Raw genomic sequence first — 14,839 nt, 5'->3', positions numbered from 1 at the left:
GAGAGAGAGAGAGAGAGAGAGAGAGAGAGAGAGAGAAACAGAGAGAGAGAGAGAAAGAGAGAGAGAATGGTAGACAGTAGCAATCGGGCGTGGCGCACCTATGAGACAACAACGAAGGATCATTGGCTGTAGGCTTGTAAACGAGTAGAAGCATATGGCATTGCAGTGGTCACATTGAGTGGATTCACCGTTATGCAACCGCCACTGCTGCAGTTTCTGCTGTGGGGGTCAACAGACGACCAGCGACTTTGCCGTTCGAGGATTCAAGTTTTTTGATTAAGCTGGTCCAGCGTGACTTAGAGTGAGGGAGAGAACAAAAAAGAAAATGAAAGATAGATAGATAGATAGATAGATAGATAGATAGATAGATAGATAGATAGATAGATAGAGAGATAGAGAGAGAGAGAGAGAGAGAGAGAGAGAGAGAGAGAGAGAGAGAGAAGAGAATCGTATGGAATGCGTCGAATTACCCGTTATGTGCTTCCTCCACCACTATTGACACTTGTATTAGACACGCAAAATAATATATCCTGTCGATAGCAATAGTAATATAAAAATTATAATTTATAATTAATTGGACGAGAAACTTTTATCCTATAAACATAATCTTACGTATATATGAATAAATCTTAAAAACCACAATTTGCTCTCAGTCATTTCTTGTAACTTTCTAGGATATTAAATAAGTAAGAATGTAATTAAATGATATTTTGTCTACGCGCCACGTTGTTTTAAACGTAACGCATTAAATTGCGCATTATTCTTGACCTCCAAAACGGCTTATATCGATCTGATTCTTTTAAAACCGATATATAAGCAGTACAGTTGATTATTATAATTATCCGTCCACTTGTCCCGATTGACCGTGAAGCAATGCGTCATCCGCACCCATTAAATCGTATCATTATACTAGCTATCATTATACATATCGTAGCATAATACTTTAATCGAATAAGATCATTTATCGATTACGTAATTGTTAATCGATCAATATAATCGATACTGGCCTTCACGAAGCAAATCGATCGTTCGCGTATGATAATATTTTCGGATTTTGCCAAATTAAGAGATTGTAATGGTTTATCGATGATTTTCTATGCTAATCGAATGATTACGAATGTATTTTTAACTTTAAACACAGGTAATAATTAATGACGCTTGCGAGAAGATAGTAAAAGGGGAAACAGTAAAATAAAACGAGTAAAAGCAAATTGGTGGACACATTCCAGGACTATAAAAGGCTCACAAAATATTCTTTAATAGTTGTACAACAATAGATAATCTGTCGTTAAAGGCCGTCATTTTTGTGCTGACAGTAATAAGAACCATTATTTTCTGTGAAAGATTAATCAATGAGGATTCTATTATTTATTCTATTATCTTAAGTATGTTAATTTTTCTGCTCGTAATTTGCGTAATTTCACGATTAAAAAGACGTTTACTCTCGAATTCGTATAAAGATCGTATAAAGATCGTGCAATTTATAAATATAAATTTATGACTTATTCGTAGAACTTGGTTTTGTTCTATTAAAGATTAAGAAGCAAAATGATGATCTTACCGTCTTCACGACCCTCGGCGTCTTTCGCTTGTATCAAAACAGTTCTGGTGTAATTTAGCTTATCCAAAAGATTTGCCATCGTTGCTAATCTACTCCAAGCATCTCCAGGTGGTCTGTAAAGTAAAAAGATAATTACAATCAAAATTAGACTTTCGTCATTCTTATGAGAAAAGGTAAAGACTTTGACGAAACGCGTGAGAATAATGAGAAACTGGAAGGATCTCCGAGATCGAGCAGCTGACTTCCTCTTTTCTCGCTCACAAGGCCAATAAATATCCAGCGTGATTTAGTAAGCTGCCATGTGGAATAGGCAATTTGCGTCTTTTCCGATGCAAAGGTAAATAAAGAAGCCGGACGTACCTGAGAGATGCACGCGCGCAAACGCAAGCACAGCTAGTGCAGAGATCGTTTTCAATAGACCGCGAATGACCTCGCATTAGACTTTTATTTATCGATCCATTGGTCAGCGACTTTTGTTTTCTCCTCGTCATCCAGTCACGATTTCTCACAGTACACGAGCGAAGAAGAAAACCGAGTACGGATGTACAAAAAAGCAATAAATTATTTTATGCGTGCTCATGAATTCATACGCTTGAAAATTTTCAACAAAATATTTCGATGTGTATACATGGAAGTGATAACACGATTTCGTTATGTATTTTTTTAGAAAAAGTTCTCTAGAAACGAATCGTATTATACGGATTACACTTAATATATGTAAACTATAGATAAGATTAATAAAATAGTTTTAATTGAGAAGGAGAGGGGTATATATGGATAAATCGGTCAACCTAATGTCAGCGATTTTCCAATTCAATTAATTGATTTTCATCGTTAACGGACAACCGTAAATTTATAAGGATAGCAGCCTCTGTAGTTTATTTCTTCTCTCTCTCTCTCTCTCTCTCTCTCTCTCTCTCTCTCTCTCTCTCTCTCTCTCTCTCCCCCCTCTCTCTCTTCTTATCTAAACAATCGAGAAAGGCTTAATCGAGTAGCGTCCTTGCCAAGGAAACGTGGCTGATTCATAAGTAAGTAATTGTTAATCGTTAACGAACAACAATAATTAACTTATTCAGTCGGATAGAATCACCGACAATACAGTGGTGTTGCGTTGATGCGGGAACCTTGAGAAACTTTTAATGCCGAATAGATTCTTATCTCCCACTGTATTCTCGCATGATAGACGAATTTATTACGTAATGAGTTTTCCGTTCTCCGACTTCTCCGCAATGAGCTAATTTTATCCGTTTGTAGTATCTGCTTTTTTATTTTTTATAATTAAATTCCTTATATATTTATACATTACGTGAATATAAGTAAAAGTACAAAATCTGTATAAAAAAGTAATTAAATCCTGATAATATTTATATAGTGACAAAGGATTGACGTTAGTAATGTGGATAATATTGATAATAAAATATTGAAAATAAAATTTTTTAACATCTAAGGTACCAATAGCTGAATCGTTTAAACGAAAAGAAGAGAGAAGAGAATCATTTTTTTGCAGAATGATAAAACGCGAATTTGTCGGCTGAAACCACAATCGACGATTGCATGCAACATTGAGGTAAAGTATACAGGTAAAATGATACGATTTTTATCGGCCTCGTGTGAAGTCGAGTGAAGATAACGCCAATTGACAATGTGAACTCGTTGAAACGAACCTCAATCCGAATCTCAAAACGAAGGATAGCATAATCGGCGACTCGAAAATGATACGTATTTTTAACGTATTTGCATCAGCAATAATTTTTAAAAAAATATTTCGGAATATTCGAAATATATTTCCGAGCATATTTCAAAGAAGGGAGATGATTGACACATACGCTTGCAAAAGAAGCGGTCGTCAGGTTCGAGAGCCGAAGGAATATAAAAGAAGCATATGATGACCCTAGTTTTTGTTCCGACGACTCGAATGCTCGATGCTTATAGTGTTTCAAAAACTAAACAGGTTGGAGAGAAGTATGATATCTCAGAGAGAGAGAGAGAGAGAGAGAGAGGGAGAGATCTTCTGTCTTTTTCACACGAGACATCTTGACCTCAAACGACAGACAAGAGAGTGATTGTTATAAAAATGAATAAATCACCTTCCGATACTTTCTAATTAATAAGAAGTAACACGTACATGAAGAAACACGTATCAAAAACAGATGAGAAATAAGTTAAAAAATACTGAGTGAAATTTGGCGCTTGCTTTCTCTCTCCCTCTTTCTCCCTCTTATCTGTCGTTTTTTCGCCAGAATGGTTCTGCAAAATCACATAATAAACGAATAAACGAAACGCTCTTAATGTTGAGCTCGGTTTGATGTCTTTATCAACCATTTCGAGTTCCGCTACTCCGAAAAGAAATTGATGTTCTCAGAGAAAATTAATAGTTCAACATGCGAGACATAATTCAAAACACCCGAAATGTCAACCTGAATTAATAGTCCAGGTACAGCCACAGATCGGCAGAAGGTAACATGGCAACTTGCTCGATCCGCTGTGCGAACTTGCAAGGCGTGACGATTGTCCGCTTACAAATCTCCTTTTCCCTCTCTTCCTTCTCTTTTTCTCGGTCATAGCTGGCAAAGATCAATTTTTGTTTGACGAAGGAAAGACCGTGTTCAAGGAAAATCGAGCATTGAAATTAAAGGACGCTCGTTGTTACGTTGACAAAAGAAGCAAATGTCGTGAAAGCGGAAAGAATTTCTAAGAACGAGCGAAACTCAGGATCGAGTACATACAGTGGTTGGCCGTGACCTACGCCATACAAACGAACGCTCAGAGACACACACAAATGCTCATTTCTCCCGTCCTTCAGAAATTTTCTTGTTTGGATATCGATTTACGGAAAATTGAAAAATCCGTGCGACGTTCATTTTTATCTGACCGAAGTTAAATTCTTTAAATATTGTATCAAGTAGATATATTATTACGTATCCTAAATATGGCTGATTTAAAACAAAGAAGAACGTTTTCAATCGTTACATAGTGAGAAACAATTGTATTGAGTAATAATCGTTTACTCCATTTCCATATTTTTAATGAGAACAGACTGAAACGAGAAAATTTGCTAGACTCCCGAGGCGTACCATTAATTGCGATAAAGTAGCAATAATTTCTTCCTACGAGCACAAAAATCTCTCTCTTGGGAGACGTAAAGGTTACGACCCTGTTGCCGAGCGCGGCTAACACGCATCGACGATAATCTTTCGTTCTTTCCTCTCTCGGGAGCGTTTCCCAAGGTCGGACGAGTGTAAATGCCGATCGGTCTAAGTGCTAAGTGCGTCGGCTCCGAGCGAATAGGCCCGAGGCTACGAGAAGATCGAACAGCTATTACCTTCTATATTTTCACGTTCCGTTCGTCTTCTACGGATCTTTCGACGTTCGCGAGAAAAGATTCTCGAATCGTTGTTTCTGATTCGTGTCAAGGATCGTCGATTAATCTTTTTCTTCATGAACGTGACTCGCTTGAATGTCCGAAAAAAGATTCTTTCTATACTCTTTCATTTTTTCAAGATCGATTTTATCACCGATCTTAGGAAACTCAAGATTTTATCGTAGAGACGCGAGATTCAGCACTGTAGCGCAATCTGCTAACGAAAGTAAGTATCACGACGGTTACCGACCGGGCTCGCCACGGTCAGAAAGCAGACTATTCCAGGCCGCAAACCGCAGACCGCAGGATAGGCTAGTTCGAGGTATCGAACATTCTTCCCTGCCTTCGCGAATCGTGCCTCTGGATTTTTAATATACCTGACCATTTCGCCAACGGAGATTTTCAAGAAACGCATGAGATTATAATATGTTAATATCCAGATGTCTAACTTCGCTTCTTCTACCTTACGCGTGTACTGATAGTTCCATGTACCATTGGTTCAATAGACCAACGAAATTTGACGACAAAACGACAGAACTATTTAACAAGGAAGCAGAAACCTTTAATTGTTTTAATTTTCAAGCAAAAGAAGCACTCACCCGACTCTATAGTCTGTACAAGAAGGTGGTGGATTCCAAACGGTACTGTGACACAGCATCCAATCGCACCAAATCTGTAAAGAAAGGAGAAAAGCATAAGATACATTTCTACAGATGAACGAATAATGCTGTTGTATATAAGCTATTTATAGAGATCCACTCGACTTTTTACTCTCCTCAACGGCATTCATCAATCTTTTGGAAAATGAAATGTATTCCAACGCTCTTGTATCGCGTCCGCATTATCGCCAATATTAATGGTCTCAACGCAGAAATGTTACACCTCCTCGAGAGATCATCCCTGAGAGATCAACAGGCTGTTAACGAGGCAATCAACGATCGTAAGGAATTCGTTCGGTCAAGAATATTTCTTGAATTTTATAGAACAAGAAAAATCGAAGCAATAACGAATTTTTTTATTACAAATCAAACCTGTACTGTAATTTTTATGTCACTAAAGTCACAATAATTATGGAGTTGCATATATTTTAATACCGCTTCAAGGCAACGATCATACAATCATTTAACTCAGTTTTCTGTAAATCAAAAGAGCTAATAAAATAAAGAAATATATGTAATATATTTTTACGGTTTTAAAAAACTCTTTTGCTACCGATATTTTCTGAAATTCCAAATGCAATGCGAAAAATCGATTTATCAAGATTTATCGATTTACCAAAGCGCGATTCGATCTTCGAATGAAAGAAGAGAAAAGAGTGCGGGTACGATCGTAATCTCATCATCCATCGAGCTCTATCGACGTAACTTTGTGAGCGAGTGGATATAGATTACATGCGATTGGTGCGTTAATCGTGGTTGCATAATAAGACTTGCGAGACACGAACGAATCAGATCCAGATCCTGACACCAGCCACCGGCGAAGAATCTGGCGTGGGTTCGAGTCTCGCATCGCTTCATAAATCCTCGACCGCTTGAGCTCGTTCGCATGCAACTAAGACCGAATCCGAACGCGAGTTACCCTCGAGGCAGATATCCCTCTTCGTTTATACGTTCCTCTCGAATCCACACCAGAGTTCAACTTTTGCTTATCTATGAAACTCCGATATTTATTGAACTCGTCGTATATTAATAGAAGCGACCGAAGTATCAAGTCCTCAAATTTCATTAATTTTAGAATAATGATGTAGTATGCGCACACTAGAAGTTAATTTTAACTATAGTCAAATTAATTTTATTGCGAACGATTTAGAAATTGTACGTTTAAAGAAAGAAGTCGTGTTACAACTCTAAGAACTGTCTTCGCTATAAAAAATCGAATTGTCACTCAACGAAAAGAAAAATTACAATTTCTTGATTTTAACGCTTTCGTGTAAACTTAATTTCTCTAAAACGGAAATATAAAAAAAGTTTATAAAGCATCTACCTTAATGGCGGGTAAAAGGACTTGCATATCTTCTCCAACGACCAGCCGAGGTTCTTCTCCGCAGTCCAACTGTGTCTTCAACAGAGATACACCACGTTCCAAAATCAAACTAAACATCTGTAAAGACACGATAAGTGCACGTTCCTGGACCTCCGATCGGTATCCCTGTTCCATTTGTGTATCTGAAAGAAAATTCAAGAACGTCATTATGTATCTTCCGAATTCGTTAAAAGGGTAATCAAAATCTGATTCACGATAAGACCACCCTGTTCGTAATTATAAAGGGAATCGACTCCACCGCGCAGATCTCATTCGTTATTCAAATTTGAGTTGGTGAGCAGTCATGTGTGAAGAGGTAAAAGTAACAGACAAAACAGGACGTTGATATCCGGAAGGTAATTCTGCGATGATGATCGTCCTTCTTTCGAGGGAATACGAAGAGAAGAAAGCGAATGCCGGTAGCAGTCACGTTTCGGTGATCCTCTTCTACGAAGTTCGCAATCTATTCGCTCTTTCTCCTGGAGGAAGAGAGACAGAGAATGTTTTCTCTCCCCTCCCTCCCTCCCTTTCTCCCTCTCTCTCTAGCTCTTTCGCAGAACTGTCATTACATGTTGTATGGAACCTCTGTGCAAGGAGATGAGATTACGTTGCCGTGGGTTCAAGAGGAAAAGTTACGTTACGACCTTTGACAGTCAGCTCTGTTGAGCGAGTCAAAAAGAAGGAGCTATTTCCGAATCGGTGTTTCCGTGAAATTCGATGGAACAAAGCGTAGATGTATGATATTAGTAGTGGATTTTACCCTTACATTACGAGACCTTGCATCACCCTAGTAAATATGTATCCTAAGTTATTTATTATCTCCTGTTCACCGCTCGCATTTCGAGATAAGGGAAGGGTAGCGAAAGGGCGTTGTGAAGAAGCTTCAGCGAAAGACCGCCTGCCCTAAAATACTTTAACCTCTTGCCTTTGAAATCGAACGTTAGTTACGAGACTTTCCGCTATTGCAACTTAATGTTGAATATTTTTTCTTCTTTAAATAAATGAGTGTATTTGATATTAATAAATAATTAAATATTCAACTCGTTTTATCGAGATAGGACAAAACGGGAAAATTATATGATTAATATCAACAGCAGCCATTCACAAACAGATCGTAAACGTTAGACAAGCGGTAAACGATTCTACATTAAAGTTCACCGAGTCGTTCAAAAAATTTAACACACCTATGTTTCTCTTTTAATTCCAAGCGTAGTTAAACTTAGTTTCATAAATAAAATTTTGAAACTTTGACGCATCGTAAAAGCGGTCGTTGAATTTACGCTATTTGGAGATCCGATTCTCTCTATCTGCGAGTATCTATTTGTGAGCGGATATCCATTTCCGATGAAAAAAATGAATATTTAACATTCATGAAGGAAACGAGAGTTCTTCGACCGTTTTACTACGCGCGATCAGCTCCACTAGAAAGAAAAAGATGAAAAAGAGTGGAGAGGTTGAGGAAAAAACGAAAAGAGGGAGAGAGTTAGGAGAAGAAGGAAGACGCTGTGGCTAAGAAAGAGTAAGTAATGTTTTATCGTATCGGCAAGCAGATTGATTCCACTGCGAAGATGAAGAGAAGGCGTTCTAAGAAGTCAGTCATTGAACCGCGAGCAGGTTGAATACCGAATCCCAACGACCGTAGGCACGGTGAAAATCTCCGGTTTCCCTTCTTCGAGATCTCGAGATACACGAAGAAGGATGTGGAGGCGCGCAACGTCGCTGATACTCTAGCGAAACGGAGAAAGAAAGAGAAAGAAAGAGAGGGATGGACGCGGAAGTGGAGGTAACAGAAGAGACGAGGCTTTTCATTATCTCGTATATCCATCGCTAGTAATCGGTATAGCCAACATTTCAGCGTCGTTTCCACCGTACGTTGAGCCGCTCGAACGAGAACGGGGGGAGGTAGTCTTATATTTTGTTTTTACGAGAAAAAAGAGCAAGATAGAGATAGAGAATAGACTTGCTTTACAAGGACGACATACACCGATCCCTTATATCGCTGACTCTCTCTCTCTCTCTCTCTCTCTCTCTCTCTCTCTCTCTCTCTCTCTCCCTCTCTCCCTCTCAGAGTCGGTGTATTAAATGAAGATAGAATTGCTTTGTTATTTTACGGCTCTGAGAAATCGTCAGAAAGTATCGATTAAATTCGAAATTTGGAGGTAAATCGAAACAAACTATCATTATATTGTTGATTAACGTTGATTCGTAACGTTGTTTAGTATATTACTATTGCAATAGCCAATACCTTGAGTTTAGATGCTCACAAATTATCTATTTTCTGCAGTCCGTTCGATCAAAATATATTTGGCTTAATTTATAGAAAAACTATAATATAACTGTAAGATTTTCAGCTTTGCCGGAAAAAGACCAAGATAGGAGTAACGACTCTGCGAGTGGTATATTTATTATGTCAATATATTGTGAAATAGTACAGAGCTTACGATTATAGAACATTATATCATCTTAGACTGACCTTTCCTTTTTCCATTATTCTTACATAATCAAATTGTAAGGAACTTTCTAGCATTTTCTCGCAAGTAAAAACCAAGAAATAGTTCTGAATACAAATTTTCTAACTTATCAAATATTAACAAGATTGTAAAAACAGTCTATAAAGCAGTCTGTCAGTTTATGACGATAAACTAGCCTATAGCTTTATTTATCCGTTTGTCTGTCAGTAATTGTAAGTGTTATTAAAAAGTAGTAGCTATTATATTAAGTTAGTAGTTATTAGTAGAAAACTAAATATCTTTTCCATCTCTCTTGTCATATCTCTTTCTTATTCTCTAAAAAATTTTAAAAAACGTTTTATACTCAAAATTGAAATGCAATTACATCAATAGTAAATTCACTCGACAGTAACTTTTTAGCGGACTGACCTCAGCTATCACAATATTCGTATGGTAAGGTCGCCCAAATCCGACGAATCTGTCGCATTAATTGCTTTACGGTGAATAATCTTCCCGCGAAGTCTCTACATTATATACGCTCTGACATTTTCAATAGGATTATTATCGGACGGCTATGACGGCCATTTCAATTGATTGATGCCAAATTTACCTTTTCACTCGGCATAAAAACTGCTCCGATGTTTCAGGTCATTGTCCTCCTGTACGATGCAAGTTCTATCAATAAACTAATATTTAGCAGACTATAATAAAGCCTTTTCGTATATGTTTCCAACATCTTATGAATATTCAAACAAGTACAAGTTTTTATAAATTTTCGCTTCGTGCCACGATCCAGTAAATTATCGACCGTTTTTGTCTCTTCGCATCGCTGAATCTATTTTTTAATAAATATTTTTGACTTGGGCCATTTTCGTCTCCTTTAAGTACTTGCAAAGAAACATAGTTTCCAAACGCAATATGCATAATGATTAAAACGATCGCGCAGTCTGATACACATTGATTATAGTACATTACCTAAAAAGATGTAATCCTAACATTAAAATTTATTACAATACCCGATCTACTTAATCGTTATAAAGTATGGCGATATTAATTCTTAGTCCATAACATAGGTATATATGGTAAATTTACGATGTCTTCCGAAATGTAACTCAGATAATGTCAGCGTTTTTACAAAAACTAAAACTTTTTTGGAGATATAATTAAGAAGAGAGGTGGCCTAAAAAACTATTAATGAATTAAAACAAAATAGTAGTAAAAGCACTACTCTAGTAAAATTTAGTCGCGTAAGTATCAGTAATTGCTATCAGAAGCAGTAGCTAGAAGCAGTAGTTACTATCAGTTATGAGTTAAGCTTGACACACTATTATTGGATAAACTGTATTTCGTTACTGATGAATGGAAGACATGAACGAAAAACTGTCTACATTGAAATTCATGGAAAAACATGAACTCATAAAGTTGTAGAAAAAAGTATCGAGAGAGATTCGCTATGGTTGAAATAAGTTAAGTTCATAGGTTTCTTGAACTGCACGGAATTGTTATGCTATCTCTAAACGAACGGGAAGGTTTGAAACGCGAGACAAAAATGTTTTATAGCCTGCGAATTGCCGCATATATATTTGTCTTCGTTTTATATTCGTTTGCTTCTTCGTGCGTTCTCAAGACGTTGACAATACCTAAAAGATGTCATTGATATACTCTTTCATGATCACTTTTCAAAGATTTAAGAAAGAAAATTGGTAAATATTGTCTCTGATCCACTTTTTATGGACATCCAGGTGAAAACGTAAAATTGAATCCATAATTTTTGATCGAAATCTATCCTTATTCGTTTCTATAATGAAGAAATCAACGAGTTCGAGCGCTTCAACGAATCATCTTTGGACAGATTCGAGGGAGGAACCAAGCATTCGACAATACCGTACCTCCGTCAGTTTAATTTATCGTGGACAAGGATAATAATTAGCGTTTAACCGGGAGGTTAAGAAGAGGAAGAGAAAGAAAGAGAAGACCTGTGTGGTCTTCTTCGTCGAAGAGTTTGGTATAGGAAAGGGGCAATTAGTTATGGGAAATTTATTGCAAGTTCTCGGCTAATTGCCAACGCGGTCATTAGCGAGAATTTCGCGCATCGCCCGGCCACTTCCTTCTCTTAGTCTCTCTCTTTCTCCCTTTCTCTGTTATTCACTCCGATCTTATGTCGTCATAAACACTGATCGATTATACCCCCTGCAGGATCATTCTTTGAAAATAACTTCGCTTTAAATATTCATTATCATTAATGTTCTTGTATTATAAAAACATCAAAAAAAAAAAAAAAAAAGAGAGAAAAATTCCAAGTAAGACACTCTTGCAAATATCTCGACTAACGAAGCTAAGACTTAAAGGAGACTTGGGTTATAAAAAACAGCAACAGAGCGTTATACATATGTCGTATAATGATGACGAAGAAAGAAAACAGAGGATAGAGGAAGGATGAGGTCAATGTTCGTTCTATTCTCAAAGTGAATATTAACGCGATTAGCGAACGAAAATTGAGTTAGCCAGTTGCTCGAATGATTCGATTACGATCAATTTTAGCTGAATTCACCTCGGGCACGCCATAGAAAAAAATTAGGGATTATATTGATGTAGGAAACAAATTAAAACACACGTTCTATTCATCTTAAAAAATTTGCCAAGTCATGTCAACGTCGTAATAAAGATGAAGTACTCGTTAATTTAATTATAACGATGTTTCGTCCGGTAACGACCAGGATCATTATGGTGTCAGAGCTTTGAACTTTGGGAAAATAAAAAATAACCACTCTGTTTACCAACAAATAAAGTAAAACTTTATTCTAACAATAAGAGCTCTCTTACTTCTCTTAAATGCAACAGAACTCTGTTCTTTTATACTACTCGTTCTATTTCGTATTCTTTCAGACATCCTTTCCGACAGAAAAAGGAAACATTTTTAAACAAATCTATATTATTTATACGGTTAAATCTTTCTTTTCTTTAATAACGTAGATTAAATCAGAAATGTGTTCAATAAAAAATATTTAAAAATTATGGATTGTATTTTGTTCTTCTTTCTTGAGATCATAGTTGTATAATATAAAACTATGTATAATTTCCTATTTCTCACAGTATCATCAAGAGTTTTCAAAGGTAGGGAAAAATTTCCCTATATTGCGCGTTTCTCACGCACGGCTCGCTTACTCACATCCACTTCCATTCTTTTACTTTGTGTCAGTATCTTCACTTGTAGATTGGATAAGCAGATTCAAAAAGAATGAATTATGAGCAGAAAAAAAAGGATATTCTCGAATGATAAGGACAAAAAAATTACAGATTACGACGAAAAATTCAAGAAGAACTGATATAAAAAGAGAAAGAGTGTCATGAATAAGCTTTAATCTCACTCTATCTGTCCGCGAAACAAAGGATGTTTCGGTATTTGAATTTTGGAAATTCACGTATCGAATTAATATCAGTTCGTTATGTTAACGATTTTACCGTTATGCATTATTCTTTGACTTTAACGAAAAACTATGTAAAAATGCAAGATAATCTATTAAAGAACGATGAAATTTTGACATATCAAAATGATGTAATTTTCGATATATCAAAGACTTCATGTGAATGCTTGCAGATAAAATTATATTGTCCACCATCGATCTTGCATATTAATATCATCAAATACAAGAAAATGTCACGAAAACAGGCATTACCAAGTTTTCGTGAATGCTGTTCAGTTTACATAATACCACGCGAACTTTTCAATATTTTGTGAACCAACTGATTTGGACTCCGTACATGTGTACACATGTACAGATGATTTATTAATAGTGTCAGTTAACGAGCAATTGAACACTTGAAAATTCTGTTCGCTCAGTTAAATAATTACGGTATCATAATAAACTTGACCAAGTGCGCGTTCGAAAGAAAGTTCGTTTCGTCGGTTATATAATTAATCAAAACGAGATTCGATCGATCAAAGACGAAATAGACGCTATAGTGAAATTTTCTAAACTAAGAACAATTAAAGAACTCAGACATTTCTTCGAGATGGTCAACTTTCATTGCAATTTATTGCTTTTATTGCATTATATTCATCCCCCGTGCAGCCGCATTGTGACAATGGCTGGATATGCTCCTGGAAGAATTTAAGCATAAGAGAGACTTTTCGATAGAATAGATGGAAGCAATGGAAATGGTATTTGATAACATGAAAACCGAGCTCGCTAATGTAGTATTGTAGAAACATTCAAAACACGATGTATTATTATCGACAATGATGGATGCCTCAGATAAGAATAAATGCAGCCTTACAAACGTGTGAATAATCAGTGGTAATCACTCAGTTTGTTTACCAAAACTCTTTCAACAGTTCAGCGTAAATACAGCGCCTATAATTGGAAATTATACGCGGTATATTACAATAAAATGATTTTGACATTCTATGAAAGGACAAATATTTATAATTTTTACGAATCATAAATCTTTAACTTTTGCCTTCCATAAAAAACTCACAATCCATCTGCGTCAGTTTCGTTATCTGGATTTTCTTGGATAATTTACAACAAATATTCGGCATATTAGCGATAAAAAATATTATCTACTGTCAATGCGTTATCTCGGATAGAAATTGTGATAGTAGGTTTTCGATACCAAGACTTCACCAAACTGCAAAAGAATGGTTAGAAATAAAAAATGCTACTCAATTCCAGTGTATCTTTTCAGCTTCAAAAATTGACCTGATCGAGTACGAGTCGATAAAATATACTTTGACGTCTTAGAAAAAAAAAAATACGGATATACATTTATGCTAAATTGAGACGAAAGCTTTCTGAAAATAACATTTATTAGCAAAACCATATCTTCTTTCTAATCCCCTATATCTTCTTTCCATTCTTCATACTCAATAATTGTTTATACTTTCTTCCAGTATCCACAAACTTTACATGTATATGTGTATATATAAAATATGTACGTTGCATATATACAAGAACTCTAATAACATAAAACTAATTAAAAAAAAAAGAAAAGTTAGGGAATGGAATAGTTGTCTAATTTGAATTTTGCCGTTTTTTAGGATTTGTACACGAAATCGTTAATGCAAACGTGCACACTTTCGGCAATTCATAATACTTTTTTTTAAAAACCATTTATCACTATAGAGAATATTTAATTACTGCCAGAAAACACAAGAAAAAAATTCATTTTTGTGATCAAAAAAACTTATTTACGTCTTTAAGTGCCAAGAATTTAATAGATTAAATTTTTCACTTATACAAAAAATATCGCGATTGTAACAACGCGTTCGCATTATTCATGTAATAGATCGAAGAACTGTAAAAAAACAATAAAAAGAACTTTCGAAAGGAAAATACATGATCGACTTTGATCTCAACAAGATCGATGGAGGAAAGCTAGAAGATCGTATCAGGGCTGTGACGAAATTCTTAACCATCCCGCTTTACACTGGCACGTTCTCTT

General features: G+C 36.0%; 1 protein-coding gene across 10 annotated transcripts in view; it reads right to left on the bottom strand.

The window, feature by feature from the left end:
- Positions 1 to 14,839, bottom strand: part of LOC122636635 (telomerase-binding protein EST1A-like) — a 134,397-nt gene that overhangs the window by 53,415 nt on the left and 66,143 nt on the right. For all 10 annotated transcript variants that reach the window (XM_043828131.1, XM_043828095.1, XM_043828140.1 and 7 more), the window contains 3 exons: positions 6,906 to 7,087; positions 5,522 to 5,595; positions 1,562 to 1,674 (listed from right to left, as the gene is read on the bottom strand). In XM_043828131.1, coding sequence (XP_043684066.1) covers positions 1,562 to 1,674; positions 5,522 to 5,595; positions 6,906 to 7,087 — 369 coding nt within the window. The remainder of the gene's footprint in view (positions 1 to 1,561; positions 1,675 to 5,521; positions 5,596 to 6,905; positions 7,088 to 14,839) is intronic.

The sequence above is a fragment of the Vespula pensylvanica genome, chromosome 1, assembly GCF_014466175.1.
Source record: "Vespula pensylvanica isolate Volc-1 chromosome 1, ASM1446617v1, whole genome shotgun sequence".
In the NCBI taxonomy this organism is placed as follows: domain Eukaryota; kingdom Metazoa; phylum Arthropoda; class Insecta; order Hymenoptera; family Vespidae; genus Vespula; species Vespula pensylvanica.
Note: the sequence above shows the minus strand (reverse complement) of the source record. Positions and strands in the feature narration are given on the sequence as shown.